Here is a 19831-nt window from a genome sequence, read left to right as displayed (position 1 = left end):
TCTCAAAGTTATCCATGAGGGTTGGAATCAACTTCTACCAAACTTCTGTTAATGTTGATATTAACCTCCTCCCATGAATCATGAATGCTCTTAGTGGTATGTAGAATGATTACTTCTTTCCTGCACTTTTCAACTTACTTTGTTCAGATCCATCAGAAGAATTACTGTCTGTGGGAACTACAGCCTTACAAAATGTATTTTTTTTCTTTTCTTTTCTTTTTTTTTTGAGTTGAAGTCTCACTCTATTGCCCAAGCTGGAGTGCAGTGGCATAATCTTGGCTCACTGGAATCTTCACCTCCTGGGTTCAAGCGATTCTCCTGCCTCAGCCTCCCGAGTAGTTGGGACTACAGGCACATTCCACTATGCTGGCTAATTTTTGTATTTTTAATAGAGACAGAGTTTTGCTATGTTGGCCAGGCTGGTCTTGAACTCCTGACCTCGTGATCCGCCCACCTTGCCCTTCCAATGTGCGGATTACACTGCCCCTGGCACAAAATGTATTTCTTAAATACTAAAACTTCAAAGTCAAAATTACTCCTTCAGCCATGGGCTGCAGAATGGCTGCTGTTGTCAGCAGGCAGGAAAACTACATTCATTTCCTTGTCCATCTCCATCAGAGTTCTTGCCTGATTAGACGCAAAGTCAATGAGTTCTATGTAACATTTTGAAAGGAATCTGTTTTTCTGAACACTAGATCTCAACAGTGAACTTAAAGTGTTCAGTAAACCATGCTGCAAACATACCTCTGTTATCAGGCTTTGTTGTTCCATTTATAGACACAGGCAAGGCACATCTAGCATAATTCATAAGGGCCCTAGGATTTTTAGAATGGTCAATGAGCATTGGCTTCAACTCAAAGTCACCAATGGCATTAGCTCCTAAAAAGTCAGCCTATCCTTTGAAGCTTTGAAGCCAGGCATTGGCTTCTCCTTTCTAGCTATGAAAGTCCAATAGATGGCTGCTTTGTCTACATAGAGAATCTGTTCTTTATTTTAACACATTCATCAATGATCTTAGATCATCTGGACAACTTGCTGCAGCTTCTACATCAGCACTTGTTGCTTCACCTTGCACCTTTATGTTATGGAGATGACTTCTTTCCTTAAACCTCAGGAACCAACTTCTGCTAGCTTCCAGCACTTTTTTTTTTTTTTTGAGATGGGGGTCTCACTCTGTTGCCCAACCTGGAGTGCAGTGGCACAATCTCGGCTCACTGCAACCTCTTCCTCCCGGGTTCAAGTTATTCTCATGCCTCAGACTCCCGAGTAGCTGGAACTACAGGCAACCTGCCATCACGCCTGGCTAATTTTTGCATTTTCAGTAGAGATGAGATTTCACCACATTGGTCAGGCTGATCTTGAACTCCTGACCTCAGACGATCCTCCCGCCTCTGCCTCCCAAAGTTCTGGGATTACAGGTATAAGCCACTGTGCCCGGCTGCTTCCAGCTTATTTTCTGCAGCTTCCTCACCTCTGTCAGCCTTCACAGAATTGAAGAGAGTTAGGGCCTTGCTCAGGATTAGGCTTCGGCTTAAGGAAATGTGTCTAGTTTGATCTTGTGTCTAGAGCACTAAAACTTCTTCCATATCAGCAATAAGGCTGTTACACCTTCTTATTATTCATGTGTTCACTGGAATAGCACTTTAAATTTCCTTCAAGTACTTTTGCTTTGCCTTTACAACTCTCCAGCTATTTGGCACATGAGGCCTGGCTTTTGGCCTGTCTTGGCTTTCAACATAACTTCCTCACTAAGCATAATCATCTCTAGCTTTTGACTTCAAGTAAGAGATCATGACTCCTCCCTTCATGTCAACACTTAAAGGCCATTGTAGGGCTACTAATTGACCTAATTATAGTATTATTGTGTCTCAGGGATTAGGGAGTCCTGAAGAGAGGGAGAGAGAAGGGGAATGTCTAGTCCATGGAGCAGTCAAAGCACGCACATTGATTCAGTTTTCTGTCTTATATGGGTGCCGTTCATAGGGACCGCAAACAGTGACAATAGTCACATCAAAGATCGCTGATCACAGATCACTGTCACAGACGTGATAATAATGAAAAATTTGGGATATTGTGAGAATAACCAAAATGCTACACACAGACACGAAGTCAACACACACTGTTGGAAAAATGATGTGTCTGACATGCTTGTCGCAGCGTTGCCACAAGCCTTCAGTTTGTAAAAAGCATAGTATTTGTGATGTACAATAAAACAAGGAAGGCCTGCACTTGGTGATGGCAGCCCTAGCAAGCAATCGTGCTGTTACCGGTAAGATTTGTTCTCTCATACAGCCACTACATGCCCTTCCCTTTCTTCCAGCAATGTCTACTCTGCATTAGGGTTGTTTGTGTGCTTTGACTACTACACTCCTATTTTTTTTTCCTTCCCATCCAGTGAATGGCATACTCTTTATATGTGCACTGCTCTGGTTTTCAGCAAGGATACATATTTTTCCCCTAATCTTCTTCTATCTTTGTTCATTTCAATCATGAATTGACACCTGTGTTCAAGCCTCTTAAGAGCAGGTGGCAAGAGCCTAGTTTCCTTCCTGAGATGTGGTTAGAAGGTAGTATTGCTGTGCTGGAACTCTTGAACCAAGAGATGTTGCTGCCAACTCACCCTGTAGTACAAGAATAGTTGATTCTGGATCCAACCTGGATGTCTGTGATCACATGCACCATGCCATTCAGTGGATCTGGAGGAGTTTTACATGATTTACCTATGGGAAAGAAAGTATTTTGGAGCCAGGCAGAGTAATCTGAACTCTCTTCAGTACATAAGGTCTCAACTTGCACGTAGGTTCCTGAAGAAAATATGCAGTTCTGATGGTTCCACAGATTTTGCCACCTTGAGAAAACTCATCAGAGTGCCTAAGGATCAGCTGCCTACTAAACCCCACTTTCAAAAAGACCTTCCCTCCAGATCTATCTAGATCTAGATTTAGATCTGTGTAGAGACCTTGCATCCCTTATCAAAATGTAAAAGTCATTTATGACATTATATATTACCAATGTATTTCAAAGTTTTCAAAGGATTTCTTCCCACCTAGTCATTCCAACAGAATTTGTCTTCCTACACAATTTTTATTTCCTGATTTAGAGTCATTTGTTGTTTACTTTCCCATAGGGATTGAAGATTTTTCTCTGCAAATATTCCTTGAAACATTCTCATGAAGTGAGCATTTCAAGCAATAATCAAAGACGACCTACAAGAAAAACTCTTACATCCACCTATCTGAACACTTTTCAAAAAAGGTTTCTCATATCCCACATTTGAAAAAATTAAATAAGAAGCTTTGGTAGACATGGGAAAGACACAATGCAAGTTCACTCACGTTTACAGACATCTTTGGGACTTGACCACACCAGGTTATCTAGACATGTGATAGAGAATGGATTCCCGTAGTACTCAGGATGGCACTCATACTTTAAAGATGTCCCAATGGGAAAGTCAGATGCATTGGTTTGGGTTTTCAACTTAGCAAATGGAAAATGATCTGGGGCTTTACAGTTACCTAGAGACCATGAAATCAAGAATATCTGAGTTAATAAAAATATACCCAATGTGTTTCCTCTTTTCTCTCCCTTGGTAGATTTGATGACAGAAGAAAAGAAACTTCTAGTTACAAACACACACACACACACACACACACACACACACACACACACACACACAACAACAACAACAAAAAAACTTCCCTGCGTGGTTGAAGGGAAGCTTCCAACAGCATAGGCTTATAAGGAAATATATTATCTGGAAGGCTAGTCTGCTATTTGGTCTTTCTACTCATGTAATTTATTTTATTTTATTTTTTCTATTTTTAGTAGAGTTGGAGTTTCACCATGTTGGCAGGCTGGTCTTGAATTCCTGACCTCAAGTTATCTGCGCCCCCCTCGGCCTCCCAAAGTGCTGAGATTACAGGTGTGAGCCCCTGCAGCCAGCCAGCCTATTTTTATTTATTTATTTATTTTTGAGACAAGGTCTCTCTTCATTACCCAGGCTGGAGTGCAGTGGCACAATCTCAGCTCACTGCAACCTCTGCCTCCTAGGCTTAAGTAATCCTCCCATCTCAGCATCTTGAGTAGCTGGAACCACAGGCACATGCCACCATGCTCAGCTAATGCTCATATAATTTAAGGTAAGGATAGCTCCGGTTTAATTTTTCACATTTTTAGGAAGCCAGAAAGAGTGTTCCTGCTCAGGTTCCACCTTTTGTGTCTGGTTTCTTTGTACTTCAAGGCATCAAAACTCCAATGAGAAGCTGACAAGCATGGGCAAGAACTCAAGACATTTCCTGGCAGGAGCCACTGATTTTCTAGGTCAGATTTCTAAGCCAAACATTTCAATAAAGAGATTCACCGGCATTTGTTTTTAATTCATATGATTCTAATGAAAGACATTTCCATTACTCACCGCCTCCTTCTTTTTTTCACCAGCCCCTCCAGCTGCAAAGGTCATCAGGATCTGATGTGTTGACCTACCTTAGAACCATTTGTCATTGGTTTGGCATTCCATTGTGGCAAATGCACAAAGAAATACCACATTGTAATTATGGAAATATGGAGGTCCTGGGTTAGATATTCTGAACCCATTTGGGATGTGGGGAAATAAGCACTAACCCAGAATTCCACAGCGAGGGGCGGGGCTGCTCCAAACCCCATTCCCTTGAGGGTCACTTGTGCAGTGGATGGTGCTCTCCCCAATGAGATCGAAGGTCATCCCTCTGTCTGGGTGGGGGTCGCATGTGTAAGTCACAGCCTTTCCAAAGGGAAAGACTTCCAGAGGTTTTCCTGTGTGTCTCCCATCAGGAATAACTGGAGGAGTTGGACAAAAGATTTCTGGAAAAAAGGCAAAAGCTCTAAGTTTCATTCAGGAGTTTCCCCAGAGGTATTCTGCAATTACAGGATGCTATGATTGGTGTTGCTTAAAATATACTAAGGAGATGACAGTAGACATTAGGTCTTTGAAGAGTTGGATTAAATGAGATGTCAATGAAAGTGTATTGCAAAGTGCAAAAGAGATTTTTCTATCCTGAATCTTCCAGATAGTAACAGTTCCTGGACAATAGCAACTTTACCATTTTAATGAAGTAGCAAAACATTTGAAGAAGAAAAATAACCACTATGAAGGGTTACTCATTCATTTAGTCAATATATATTAATTGAGCACTTGTCCTGTGTCAGTCACTCATCAGGATCCTGGGGATGCAGTGCTGAGGACGGAGCCTACATTCTTAGGAAATATTTCTCAAATGTATATATGTGTGCTAATCATCTTAAATAGGTGAAAACTTTCACTGATTACTTATTGATATTGATCATCAACTTCTGTGATAACAATAGCGCTGTCACAGTGAACTGAAACGTAGTCAGGCCATTATAAAAAACTCCAAATGGATTCAGATTGCTTTGCTTTTGAAAATGTCTAGGTCTGTTGATTTATTTTCTCTTTTTACTTTCTGGGTCAGGTTTTAAGTTGTTACTCCTTTCTAGCATTTATTGATTTGTTTAGAACAGTCTCTTCCTCATTTCTAATTGGCATTTTTCATTAGAACTGGAATTTGGAAGAAGCTACTTTAACTAGCAAGAGTTATGAAAAATAAGAGAAGCTTGAGTAATCAATGAGCTTTCATGCATGATAGTAGAACAGACATTTGTCATGCTGCTTCAAGGAGCACTGTATTTCTTAGACAGCAAGAATCTCTATATAAGTTTTGTTCTTACAAAATTTTCCTCTAAAAAGCACTGTAAGATGTCCAAGTATATTTCTAACAACATAAACATTTTAGTAAAATTTCATGGTTTTCCTAAAGAAACATGTTTTCCAATCGTTAGAATCAAGAAATGAAGCAAAGTTCTATCTTCCATTGGGGAAATTATAAATGGGTAGACTAGGAGAAATCAGTAGTCTACTGATTATTGAACATATGAGGCTCATTTTAAAAAAGTGACTTATTATTTATGAATCTCTCAGCATAAATTATTTAGATACATGTTTTGAGAATTTAAGGAGTCTCAAACTGCTCACTCTGTCTAATGTTACTCCCCACTTTTCCCTCATTCTTGATTGCTTTGATCTATTATCTATAGCATTTAATTTTTAAATTTTTTTCCTTGTCCTTCTCCCCACCTGAGTAAAACATGAGGACAGGGACTTCACTCATCTTGTTCATTGCTATAACTCCAGTGGCTAGATGAACAGAGGCACAAAGTATGTGATCATACTTTGTGATTAAATAAAGGCATGTTTAATATTTGTGTATTATCAAATATATATACAAATTGTAGACTGACTGCCCATTGATTGGAGAAAAAAATGAAAAAGAAAGAAGGAGGGAAGAAAGGAAGGAAGGAAAGAGAGAGGGAGATAAGAAGGGAAAAAAGAACTGAAGGAAGGAGAGAAGAGAAGAAAGAAAAGAAGTAGAGAAAGAAAGCAAATTGTTAAAGCTTCACATTATCTAATCTCTCCTGACCTAGAAGCACACTACCATAGGATTTATCACAATAAAACAGAATACAAAATGACAGAGACAGATCAGATGATCCCAAAGACAGGTGATGTACACATTGATTCACAACCAAACATTATTAAAATAAGCAATTTTCAAATCAATAATTCAGACTAGAAAATTGAAGAAGCACATTAGGGGAGGTCATGGGTCAAATACTGAACCAATGAAGGGGAGAGACTGGCCTGAAATGTTACTCCTATTACTCACGTTCACATACGGGAACACTGCTATTCCAAAGGCTTTCCATTCCAGCCAAGACACAATAACTAGCAGAGCTGCCTTTTAATCGAAATCTAAAGAAGAAAATAGTAGTGAATAGTGAGCCAAGAGGCCACATAGTTCACAATCTAAGGCCCAACCCCAAATCTCAGGATTTTGAGGACCTGAGGCCAGCAGGTGACAGATGTGCAGAGGGTACATTATTCTGGAAAAATCACAACCTCCAGAAGGGAGCAATATAGAATGACAAAATGCAGTTGATTGGTCACATGACAGTCCTGCTTGAATTGAAAAAGGTGGTCACAAAATAGCCATCATCTTCTTGACCCAGGACCCAGGCTTGGAGTTTCACTGATTACTCATTGTCATTATAAGAAACCCAGTCTTCTAATGCAATGCCTTCCTAACTCTGAACTTGGAAAAGCAAATAAAACAACTCCCAGTTTGGACTGGAAAAGTGAGAAATAGCTGGCGAGAGAACAAAGATTGTCCTTTTGTCTCCACATCTGTGATGGCATGAAGAAGGCTCACAAGGACAGTTTGGGCTACTGAAGAGTAAGCGTGAATATTCTAGGGGGAAAGGAAAGAAGAGAGGACTTGATTTCCATAAGCAATCATTGAAAATTCTCAATGTCTTTTGGGCTCCAATGCCCTTCTAAATCTTAATGGGTGCTGGTATTTGGAGGCTGCCAAGATTCTGTGGAACATTTTGGGATCAGGTGCTTTGTTGCCCATGCTGGTCAGCTCCCATGTGGACATGTGCACCCTGTGAAGAGCACTAGATGGACATAAACAAGTTAATGACCTTGCCGGAAATATTAATAGCAGCCATCAGGACCCCAGCTCAGAGCCCAGAGCCCATGACTAGCAAGACGATATATGACTGAATTTTTTTAAATTGTTGACTTTTTACACTTTCAGTCCTATTACAAATTTCATTATTGATGGTTTAAAGAATTTACTGAAAGGATTCTTAAATGATCCTAGATCTTTAGAATAAGCTTTTTGTTACTTGCATTTTTTTCTGGGAATCTCTAAATTACTCATATTCCTTTTTGCTGTTTTGAAATTCTTAAATTTTGAAAATAGGATTTTTTAAACTTACAGTGTTACCTATATATTCATAATAGTAATTATACTTGCCTTTGAACTTGCCAGTTAATATATGGCCCAGTGTCCTCTTCATATCTCATATTATTAGTTCTATATGTTTCTTTCCTTTCTTCCTATTTGTGCTTTCAAAAGTTCAGCTCTCTGATTGCATGTGTATCTGTGTATGTCTTTTCAAAGCCACATAAAATCTCCCCTTTTGGGACTAATTCCTAAACCCAATTTCAATGTCCAGCAAGCTCATACTCACCCTTCATCACAAACAAAATCCACTTTTGCTCCAAGCTGGAGATTAAGTGGAAATAGCACACGGCCATTAAGAAGTTGGCCCAGGAAGTCATCACAGGATTTCACTGGAGAAAAAGAAAAATGAACGGAAATAACTGGCATGTGCAGAATAAAGACGCAAGCTAAAAATATCAAGCCAGATAAGAGTCTAGGCACCTTCACATCTGGGGGCTGCAGGGCTCCAGTCTCCCTGGGGTGTGCAGCGCAGAGACGCAGCCCCTCTGAGGTCATAGCCAGGCTCACAGCTGTAGAACACTTCCTGCCCAGGCCAAAAGTTGTCCTTGTCCCTTTGGGTACGCTCACCATGCAGGACATCCGGAGGCGGCTGACATACTGGGGAGAGAGAAACAAAGTACTGCTAATTGTGTGAAAATAACTTTTTTCTCACTGTTAAACTGGCCAAGGGAATAATAATTACAAATCTGTATGTAATAAAAAAGGTAGAATAACAGCCTTATTATATTGATAACAAGCTAAATACACAGGGCGAGGAAGATGTCTTGCCATCAGTCATAGGAACTGACACATTGCAGAACTGTGACTAAAACAGAGGGATCCCCAATTCATTGTTTTTCATCTAAAGTATGCAACTAAGATTTCACAATGGACAGTTCTTTCTAGAATGCTTCCAATTACTGTTCACCCAGTACAAAATTGCGAGAAATGATGGATTTTTATATCTTTGTACTTCCTTTCTAGAAAGGCATCATCAATTTAGTCTTGCATTTTAGGCAATAAAGGAGTGCCCCTGCCCATGTCGCATCTAATAGGTCCCTCCGTCACCTATCACACCCGTGCAACAAACAGCGTCCACACATCTGTTCTCATCTCCTGTCAAAGCTTCTCTCAGTGGCCACCTGACATACGGTGGTAAAGAACTATGGGTCTCCTCTCTTCATGCTATGAAGCAAGGTGCTGCCTAGTCATTCATTTCACTCCAGTGAGAAGAAGATGGGCAACTGTTGAACAAAATCTAAAAGACCTACTGTCACCATAATGAGAGTGTATATTTCAGGCAACATATTGTAACGGTAGCGCTGGCTCTCTCTTAATATAGTTGATCTGAACTCAGGAAATCAGAACACATTTGGGTCTCAACTAAATTACATGAAACTGCTATAAAATGGAAAAAATAATTTCAGTTTGGCTTTGAACAGATCAGTTCCCTTTTCTGGACTTCAGCTTTCTCAAGCATCTGGGGCACTGGACTAGAAGAATGACTTCTTTAAGGAGTATGTAAATACTCTGATGCTGTAATGTCCATTTTCAGGGTTCATCACCCAGTGTTTCCCTTGATTAATCAATGCCTGGTGATGTAATATTGAGGTGCTGTGCTGGTTAAATTTTTGTTGGCTCCCAGTCTCACACTTTTGGACTGTCTTTTGGCTGCTAGCAATGGAAGTCTTAAAACTACAATCATTCATCTTCCTTGATAGCTGGGCTCTGGTTAGGGTCTGCCAGTTGGAGGCATATACCGAATTAAAAGGCAGAATGAGAGTAGAATCTGTTCTACTTCTAGAGGTGGCTCAGGCAGTGGTGGTATAGATGGCTTCAGTGAGCAGTTACAGCTTCAATTCTAGTGATGCCAATGACTTTGGCTCCAGCAATATCAGCTGCATTCTGGCAGCAGTGGTGGCTCCTGCAGCATTACCAGCTTTCAGGGAGCTGCCTGCTCAGTGGGAGGGGCTGGCCATTTCAGCATCAGTACAGGCTCCTGTGCTCTAGCCTGGCAGCCACAGTAGCTCCCTGATCTCTGGTAACTCTGCCTTCGTCTTATTGCTTTTCCTGCCCTTCTAACATCTTTGTGACCTATTAGCTGTGATATGGTTTGGCTCTGTGTCCCCACCCAAATCTCATGTTAAATTGTAATTCCCAGTGTTGGAGGACCCTGGTGGGAAGTGACTGGATCATGGAGGTGGTTTCTAATGGTTTAGAACCATCACCCTAGTGCTGATCTGTGATAGAGTTCTCTCGAGATGTGCTTGTTTAAAATGTGTAGCACCTCCCCAGTTGCACTCTCCCTCCTGCCAGCCATTTGAAAACACGCGTGCTTCCTCTTTGCCTTCCACCATGATTGTAAGTTTCCTGAGGAGTCCTCAGTCATTCTTCCTGTACAGCTTGCAGAACTGAGAATTAATTAAACCTCTTTTCTTTATAAATTACTCAGTCTCAGGTAGTTCTTTATAGCAATATGAGAACAGACTAATACAACCTGTATGAAATCCCTCACTCCTTGAAAGTATCTCGAGTAAATTTTGATTTCATGACTGGATGCTGACTAGCAAAGCCAAGTCTCTGGAGTCAGGCAGACTTGCATTCCAGTCTTCAGTCTGCAAGTTAAAAGTTATCTGATTTCCCTAAGGCACATTTTCTCTGTGAAACATAGAGGCCAGGCATAGTGGCTCATGCCTATAGTCTCAGCACTTTGGGAGGCCCAGGTAGGTGGATTGCTTCAGCTCAGGAGTTTGAGACAAGCCTGGGCAGCATGGTGAGACTCCATCTCTATAAAAAAAAATAAAAATTTTAACCAGGCCTGGTGGCATGCACCTGTAGTACCAGCTGCTTGAGAGGCTCACGCAGGAGAATTTCTTGAGCCAGGGAGGTGGTGGGTGCAGTAAGCCATGATCTCACCTCTGCAGTCCAGCTTGAGTGACAGATCAAGACCCTGTCTCAAGCAAAACAAAACAGACAAACCTAGAAAAACTGGTAAGTACCTAATAACTTTGTTTTAAGGATTAAAATTCACATGTAGCCTGTATTATGGTGCCTGGCTGGAAAAATTTACTCATTTTCTATCAGCAGTTATTGCACTCAAAGGTAATTAACAGATCTGTTTATAAGAACCCCAAAGAAACATCACAATCCTTGCCCAGGTTTAGCTTTGCTTCTTCATTTCAGCACATGTGCATGTACACACACACACATATACACACACCTTCTGAATTTCATTTTCACTACCTAAAATATTTGCTCCCCCACCCTGCTCACCACACATCCCTCTGCCTGAACAAATACTAATCTCCTGATCCAACAGCAACGCATGTCATTTGCAGGGCCTTTCTAGGCCTCAGTCAGACTCACCCCTGGAGCAGCTTGGTAACTCTGGCTCCCATTTGTTCAGGGCCTGGCATTGCACACGGTGGGGTCCTTTCATGACAAAGCCAGGCTGACACCTAAACTCCACAAATTCATTTAAGGAAAATAAGCTTCTGTTGACAGACACCAATATTCCATTTTCCACATTTGGAGGCGTGCATTTGTTAGGTATAATGCACTGAGGGGCCGGGCCGCTCCAGATGCCCACTTGATCATCTTTGCTGGTGCAGTGTATGGAAGGCTCACCCACAAGCTCAAACAACTTTCTCCCTCTGCTTCCAAGATTGCAGCGGTAGGTCACCACAGATCCGTAGTGAAAATACTCTCTGCTGGTGCTAAAGAAATCTCCATTGGCGATGGTGGGGGGTAGCCCACAAGGAATTACTGGGAAAAGGAAGAGCATAACAGTCAATTTAAATAATGAATGACAAAAATCTCATGAATCACTAAACTGTAACTATTTTTACATTCATTATTTGCTTTTAATCTTTGCTAACACGTAGTTACATTTTTACAAAGTTGTAATTTCGGTGGGCATAATATGATGTGTCCTGCCTTTCTTACTTATGTGATTTCCTATAATATTTGCATGCATGCATTCACTCAATCCACTTTCTTTTCATTTTACATAGCTCTTTGATTATAGTATTATAGAGTTTATACTGTTTTCTCCTACTCTTTTCCATTTGCTTTCTTAATTTGCATTTTTGTTATTAACTGAGGTTAGCTGTTTTAGGAAAACAAAATATAAAAACCTTCACTAAAAAATAAATTATAAGGGAAGAGAGAAGACACAAATATACACAGTAGGAAAAGGAATTTAAACATTGTTATGGATATGAGAATATTTATAAAACTGTAGACTACTGGGGGTTAAATATTTTGAAAATCTAAATGATATAAATGGAAATATAAATTGCCAATATTCATTCAAAAAAATGTAGAAAGCTAGAATTAGCCAAGAAACATGTAAGAAGAATAAAAAAAAAGTTCTATTGAACTTTCAAGTAACATATACTTCCAAATGTAATTTCAATATTTCACAACATACAAAAGATATAAAACTTACCAACTCATTTACTCAAATCTAAGTTTGATACAATAACATATCTGTGTAAAAGTGGTCATTTATTAGTCCACAAAACCCCCTAAATGTATGTTAAACATACAGACCAAGACATAGAAGAATAAAGCCTAGCATGTTTAAGTGAAGTCCTGTCATGAGAGGAGAGAGATAACAGATATAAACAACATTTGAAGAAGTAATAACTGAGAAATTTCCAAGACTGATGCAAGATTACAGATTCAAAAAGTTATACAGGCCTGGCGTGGTGGCTCACGCCTGTAATCCTAGCACTTTGGGTGGCCCAAGTGGGCAGATCACCTGAGGTCAGGAGTTTGAGACCAGCCTGGCCAACATGTCAAAACCCCATCTCTACTAAAAATACAAAAATTAGCCAGGCACAGTGGCACAGGCCTGTAATCCCAGCTACTGAGGTGGTGGAGGTGGGACGATTGCTTGACTCTGGGAGGTGGAGGTTGTAGTCAGCCAAGATCGCGCCACTGCACTCCAGTCCGTGTGACAAGAGTGAAACTCCATCTCAAAAAAAAAAAAAAAAAAAAAAAAAAAACCTATATACACCCAAGCAATACAAAGAAATACCTAGACACAACATAGTAATATTGTAAAAAAAAACTATTTTAAAGTGTAATCCATTTTAAAAGCAGCAGGAAACATGGACAATAACCTTCGAAGGAACCACAATTAGAAAAATGTTTAAAGAATTTGTTGTCAGAAGATCTACAATACAAAAATGCCAAAGAGACTTTTTTCAGACTGAAGGAAAATAGTTTCATATAGAATTGATAGAATTGCAGTAAGAAGGAAACATACCAGAAAGAGCTCATATGTGGGTATGTTTTCATTTAGGATCATTATGATAGACAGAACCTCTACAGTGATTAGAAGAAACACAAGATGGAAGTAAAGATTTTATTATGGGCTGGGGGTACACGGTATGCCTGAAGATCACACAAAGGTTGGTCAGTGCGAGGAATGGAGAGAGAGAGAGAGAAGGGGACCCATCAGCCAACACCTTTATTGGGGACCAGAGTATGACCCAGCAGGCATCTCCCATGCGGAGTTCTAACTGGTGAGTTTAGAGAAAGCAGGCACATGTTCCAGGAAGGCATGCTGCGACTGAGAGGTGGTCATGGCAGCATATCTGCGAAGTCCATGCAGGGCACAGAGGTCAGGGATGCTAGTCAAGTAGGTTTTATCTAGCTGTCCCATAGAGAGGTGGTCACCAGGAGGCAGTTTTATAAGGCAGATATCTGGCTCGACCACGTTGAAAACTGGGAGGAGGTACAGAACTAGAAAGGGCAATAAGGGTGACTAAGCTCTGCTTCTGGCATGAGAAAACTAAACATATTCTAAATGGATGCTGAGGCAACATAAAAATTACAAGAATTCACTACCGTGTAAATATAAATAGAGACTGTTTTTATAAAGACAACAACAGTTATGTCTTTGAAATATAGAATATATGTAAATTGTTAACTCAAGTGTAGCCTAAAGCCTTACATAGTTTAAGCTCAGCCTAAAGGTTTCTCTGTACACTGCGAACTGTAACAACTGAAGATGTAAACAGACTGTAGATCACTCTTATGCCAATCATTGAGTTTTGGCCAGTCAAATGTGGCCAACTGTTTGAACTGTCTTCAAATAAGGCAAACGCTGAGCTATAACCAATCCGGCTGTTTCTCTACCTCACTTCTGTTTTCTGTGCGTCACGTTCCTTTTTCTGTTCATAAATCCTCTTCCACCACGCAACTGGGCAGGAGTCTCTGGCCTACTGTGGCTCGGGAGGCTGCCTGATTTGTGAATCGTTCGTTACTGAATTAAACTCTGTTAAATTTAATTCAGCTGAAGCTTTTCTTTCTGGAAAATGTATGACAACAATACAAATAGAGGGAGAGGACACAAATGGAATTAAATATTAATAGTTTGGGTACTTGTGTTGTTTGGAGAGTGGTAAAAGCACAATTTTAGTAGACTATAGTAAATCAAGGATGTCTATCTCTAGAGTAGTCATTTAAGAATAAAAAATGAAATATAACTCAAAAGCTACTGGGGAAAATAGAATAATAAAAATACTTGATGAATTCAAAAATGTGAGAAATGATGAATAAAAGAACAAACACATGAAACAAATAGAAAACAAATAACCAAGAGTTAGACTTATCAGTAACTAGATTAAATTGATTTATTTATGTATTTTTAATTTTAACTTTAATTTTTGTTATTAAATTTAAATGTTTCAAACACTAATGAACAACAAAGACTGAATAAAACAACAAAACTTTACTATATGATGTTTATAAGAGACAAACTTTAAATATAAGACAAAGAAAGTAAGAAAGAAAGCCTGTATAGCTATATTAATGTACAAAGTAGATTTTAAGGCAAGAAGTATTATAAGAGGTAAAGAGAGACATTTCATTATGATAAAATAGTCAATGCAGCAGAAAGATATAATAAACCAAAAATTTCATGTGTTTAATAACGTGTTTAAAATACATAAAGTAAAGATTGCTAGAACAAAGAGGAAAGACAGGCAAATTCATAGTCATAGTTTGGGATTGTAATGGGTTGAATAACCACTGTCCTCCTTAAAAAATATCTGTGTCCTAATCTCTAAAACCTGTGAATGTGACCCAGTTTGGAGAGTCTTTGTAGATACAATCAAGTTAATGATCTTGAGACCATCCTAGATTGCCACAGTTGCCTCTAAATCCATGCCCAATGTCTTTACAGGAGACAGAAGAGCAAAGGAAACACACAGAGGAGAAGGCGACTTGAAGATGGAGGCCAAGAAGGAAATGATGCATCTGCAAGCCAAGGAACATCAAAGACTGCCAGCAGCCACTGGAAGGAAGTCTGGAGAGAGGCACAGAATAGCTTGCACATGGAAGCAATCCTACTGACATCTTAACTGGATTTCTGGCTTCCAAAGTGTTAAGAGAGTAAATTTTTCTTCTTTGAAGCCACCAAGTTTGTAATAATTTGTTACAGCAGCCCTGGGAAACTAATACAGATATTTTACACATGCCTCTCTATAACTGAAAGAACAAGTGGAGGGGGAAAAAAAAGACTGTTCTAAACCACATTTTCCTAAATGACATTTCTAGAAAATGAAACAAAATAAATGTACAGTCTTTTCAAGTGCATACATAACCTTTTACCAAAATGGTCCATATTCTGGGCCATAAATCTTGTCTCAAATGATTAAATTAATGAAAGAATGATAACTAGAAGACCTCCAAATATTTAGAAATTAAGCAATGCCCTTCTAAATAGCCTATGGGTCAAATAAAACATCAGAAGGTAAATTAGAAAACTTTTATGTACAATGATAATAAAAATATAAAGATTGTGGGAAGTAAAATAGTTTTAGAGAAAAATGTATAGGTTAAATGTATATATTAGAAAAATAAAGGTTGAAAACAAGTTATCTAATCAATATCAAGAATTTAGGAGTGGAGGAGTACATGAAGCTTAAAGAAATTAGAAGAAAGAAAATAAGTAGAAATCAGTAAAAGAGAAAATAGTCATACATTAAAGAAAAAACAAGAAAGTTAAAAGTAGTTTATGTGAAAAGCTTAGTAAAATTGATAAAACCCCAGTAAAACTAATTAAGGAAAAAGAAGCAAAAAGATATTACAAATATCAGAAATCAATTAGCATAGGGGTGTCACTACAGAATTACAGACATCCAAAGGATTTTCTAATATGAGGATATAATAAACAGTGTTATGCTAATAATCTAGAAAATTTAAATAAAATGAGTAAATTCTTTGAAAAATATAGCTTACCCAAACTAATTCAATATGATAGAAAATAATAGCTTTACAGCTATTGAAGAAATTGAATCACTAATTGAAAACCTAACAACAACAGCAACAACAACAAACCCTCAGGTCTGGATTGCTTCACTGCTGACTTCTTCCAAACATATAAGGAAAAATAATATTAATGTTACACAAATTATTCCAGAGACTAGAAAACAATAAAGAATTTTTAACACATTTTACTAGCCCAACATAATCTTGATGCCCAAACGTGATAAGGACATTAAAATAAAACCAAATTATAACCCAAGATCGCTTGAGAACATAAATGCAAATTTTCTCAACAAAATATTATGAAACTGAATCCAGCAATATTTCCAAAGGATGATACAATGATCAAAGTGAGGTTTACCTTGACTGATTTTAAATATTAAATCAATGTTACAACGTTACAATAAAAATATGAGCAATCCTGCACAAACACACCACACACACTCACACACATTCCATAGATAGGATAATCATCTACAACACATCACAAGCAACATAGGATGATTCTAGGAATTCAGTTTTTTTGCCCTTTAAAGATCAATCAATGTAATATATTACATTAACAGAGTGAAAAAGAAACATGATAATCTCAATACATGCAGAGTGATCAATTAGAATGAACATTCATGATAAATCTTTTAGCAATTAGAAGTAAAGGGGAATTTCCTTAATCTAATAAAGGATATCATACAAAAATCTACAGCATACATCATGATTTATGATGCCCATTAAAAGCCTTGTATCATCTCTTCTATTCAATGTTGTACTGGAGGTTCTAGCCAATGCAGTAAAGCAGGTGAAATAAACAAAAGACATAAGAAAGGAAAAGATTTAAAAACTTTGTCAGATTCATAGATGACATAATTATGCAGCAAATTAAAAAAAATACAGAAAAACTATTCAATTTAAAAGTAAATTTAATACAATTGCTGGAGCTGAGATGAAACAGGTGCATATCTAAGAAGTAAATAGAGAATAAAATTTTAAAAATAATATGTAGTAATAAAGATAATGAAAGATGTACATGACTTCTATAAGGTAAATTAACAAATATTATTACAAGAAATTAGAGAAGACTTCAAAAATGGGAGGATATATCATGTTCATAAATTTAAACTTCAAAACTGTAAATCTGTTAATGTCCACAAATTGACGTACTAAGTCAACAGAAACTCAATACAAATTCAAGTAGGATTCTTTTTGTGGAAATTGACAAGCTGATTCTAAATTTCATATGGTAACGTGAAGTGCCAAGAATAACCAAGTAAATCTTGAAGATGCACATAGTTAGAAGATGTATGCCACCAGAGATCAAATCTTAATGTCATGAGATAGTAATTAAAATCTTAATGTAATGCTATAGTTTTTTTTTTTTTTTTGTCATTATGGTATAGCAAAAACCAAAACAAAACAAAAACACAATGTATAGTAAACAAACCAATGGAACAGAACCTCCCTGGAATGAGAGCCACATATAAGGTCACCTGACTTATGGTCATGGTGCTACATTTAATAAATGATATTAGATCAATTACCTATCCATAAGAAATAGGGTCTCACTCTGTCACCTAGGCTGGAGTGCAGTGGCACCACCATAACTCACTGAAGCCTTGAACCCCTGTACTCAAGGGATCCTCCCACCTCAGGCTCCCAAGTTGCTGGGACTACAGGCATGTGCCACTGAGCCCAGCTAATTTTATTTTATTTTTTGTAGAGACAGGGTCTTGCTTTGTTTCCCAGGCTGGTCTTGAACTCCTGGCTTCAAGCAATCCTCCTGCCTTGGCCTCCCAAAGTGCTGGGATTATAGACGTAAGCCACCTCACATGGCCCAATTGCCTAAGTAGAATAGAAAAAGCAGTAACTGGGAAAAAAGACCTATAAATTGAATATTATTAAAATGTAGAACTTCCTACAACAAAAGACATCATTAAGAATGGAAAAAGAAAAAGAAAAGCCATAGCCTGAAAGACAACATTTGTGTTCCATTTATTAGAAAACATGAGAATATTTAAATAACTTCTACAAAACAATAAAATGATAGACAAACTAGTCAATAACAGCCAAAAGTTTGGAATAGGCACTTCACAAACATATGAAAAAGTACTCAAGATCATCAATGAAATACAACATAATAATAAAAAAAATCCGACAATCCTTCATGCAGCAACAAAAATGACTTCCAAATATAACACTGAGCAGAAGCCGGACACAAAAGAGTACCTATTTTTTGATTCCTTTATAAAATTTAGGAAGTGGCAAAACTAATTATTAATGTAATAAATCAAAATAATGGATACTTTGGGAAGATAACTGGGAAAGGGCATTGGGAAGGCTTCTGGGGTGCTGATAGTGTTCTATATCTTAATCTGAGTGTCATTTACATGGATGCGTTTACTTTGTAAATAACCATTGAACTGCATAATTAAGATGAATGCACTTTACTGCATATATGTTATACTTCAGCAAAAAGTCTACATGGTACAGGAAAATTGTTGGAAAAAAAAAAAGACCTCCCAACAAAGTAAACTCCAGGGCTTTTCTGGTGAATTATTTTAAACATTTAAAGAAGAAATAATACCAATTTTATATAAACTCTTTCAAGGAAACAAATACATGAAACACTACCAGCTGGCTTTATGAGACTGTCATAAGTTTGATGTCAAAATCTTAAAAGGACATTACAAGAAAGAAAGTTACAGTCTAATCTCTAAAATAGGAACGGAATGAAGAAAGTGTTCTGGAATTAATTGGTGGTGCTGGTTGCCCAATGTCTTAGTCTATTTGGGCAGCTATAACGAAATACTATAAACTGATTAGCTCGTACACAACAGAAATCTATTTCTTTTAGTTGTGGAGGCTAAGGAGTTCAGGACCAACCTCTCTGGCAGATTCAGCATTTCCTCCCATGGCAGGAGGGGCAAAGGAGCTCTTCTGGGCCTCTTATTAGGATGCTAATCCCGTTCGTGACAGCTCTGCTCTCATGATCTTATCACCTTCCAAAGGCCTCACTCCTTAATGTCATCACCTTAGGGGTAAGGATTTCGACATATGGATCTGGGGTAGACTCAAACATTCAGACCATAACATACAACTTTGTGAATACGCTAAATACCACTGAACTGTGTAATTTAAAAAGGTAACTTTTATGATACATGAATTATACTTTAATAGAAACATCTAAAATGTGCTATTAAAGCATATTTGTCATACATAAAAATGATTAAATATTATGACCAAGTTGGTTTATTTTAAGAATGTAAAATTGAAATTCAAAATTATTTGCCTTTCAAAAATGTACTCAAAATAGTTTGTTACATTAACAGAAAAAAGAGAAACAGATATAATTACATCGATACATGTAACTGAAGTGTTTGATAAACTTCAACATGATTCAAAGACAAAAAACTTTTAATAATGAAGAATATGTGAGAATATTCTTAATTCAAAAATGATTATCTACAAAAAGCCTACAGTAAACACCAGATTAATGGTGAAATGTTTTAATCTTTCCCTTTGAGATGTGGAACAAGACAAGGATGACATCTGTTACTACCGATGTTCAATGTTATACTGGTGGTCCTAGCCATGTGGTAAAGCAGAAAGAAAATAAGGAAGAAGGAAAGCAGGGAAGGAGGGAAGGAAGGGAGGGAGGAAGAGAGGGAAGGAGGCGGGGAGGGAGGGAGGAAGGGAGGGAAGGAGGGACG

At 38.1% G+C, this 19831-nt stretch overlaps 1 protein-coding gene across 1 annotated transcript in view; it reads right to left on the bottom strand.

Annotated features, from left to right (window-relative positions):
- Positions 1-19831, bottom strand: part of CR1 (complement C3b/C4b receptor 1 (Knops blood group)) — a 186767-nt gene that overhangs the window by 27836 nt on the left and 139100 nt on the right. Inside the window, exons 33-39 of the mRNA XM_031935120.1 lie at positions 11211-11609; positions 8286-8462; positions 8092-8194; positions 6720-6805; positions 4621-4839; positions 3336-3515; positions 2621-2720 (exon numbers count right to left, since the gene is read on the bottom strand). Of these exons, the coding sequence (XP_031790980.1) occupies positions 2621-2720; positions 3336-3515; positions 4621-4839; positions 6720-6805; positions 8092-8194; positions 8286-8462; positions 11211-11609 (1264 nt within the window). The remainder of the gene's footprint in view (positions 1-2620; positions 2721-3335; positions 3516-4620; positions 4840-6719; positions 6806-8091; positions 8195-8285; positions 8463-11210; positions 11610-19831) is intronic.

The sequence above is a fragment of the Piliocolobus tephrosceles genome, chromosome 1 (assembly GCF_002776525.5).
Source record: "Piliocolobus tephrosceles isolate RC106 chromosome 1, ASM277652v3, whole genome shotgun sequence".
Lineage (NCBI taxonomy): Eukaryota > Metazoa > Chordata > Mammalia > Primates > Cercopithecidae > Piliocolobus > Piliocolobus tephrosceles.
The sequence above is the reverse complement of the archived record's forward strand: the minus strand, read 5'-3'. Positions and strand labels throughout refer to the sequence as shown.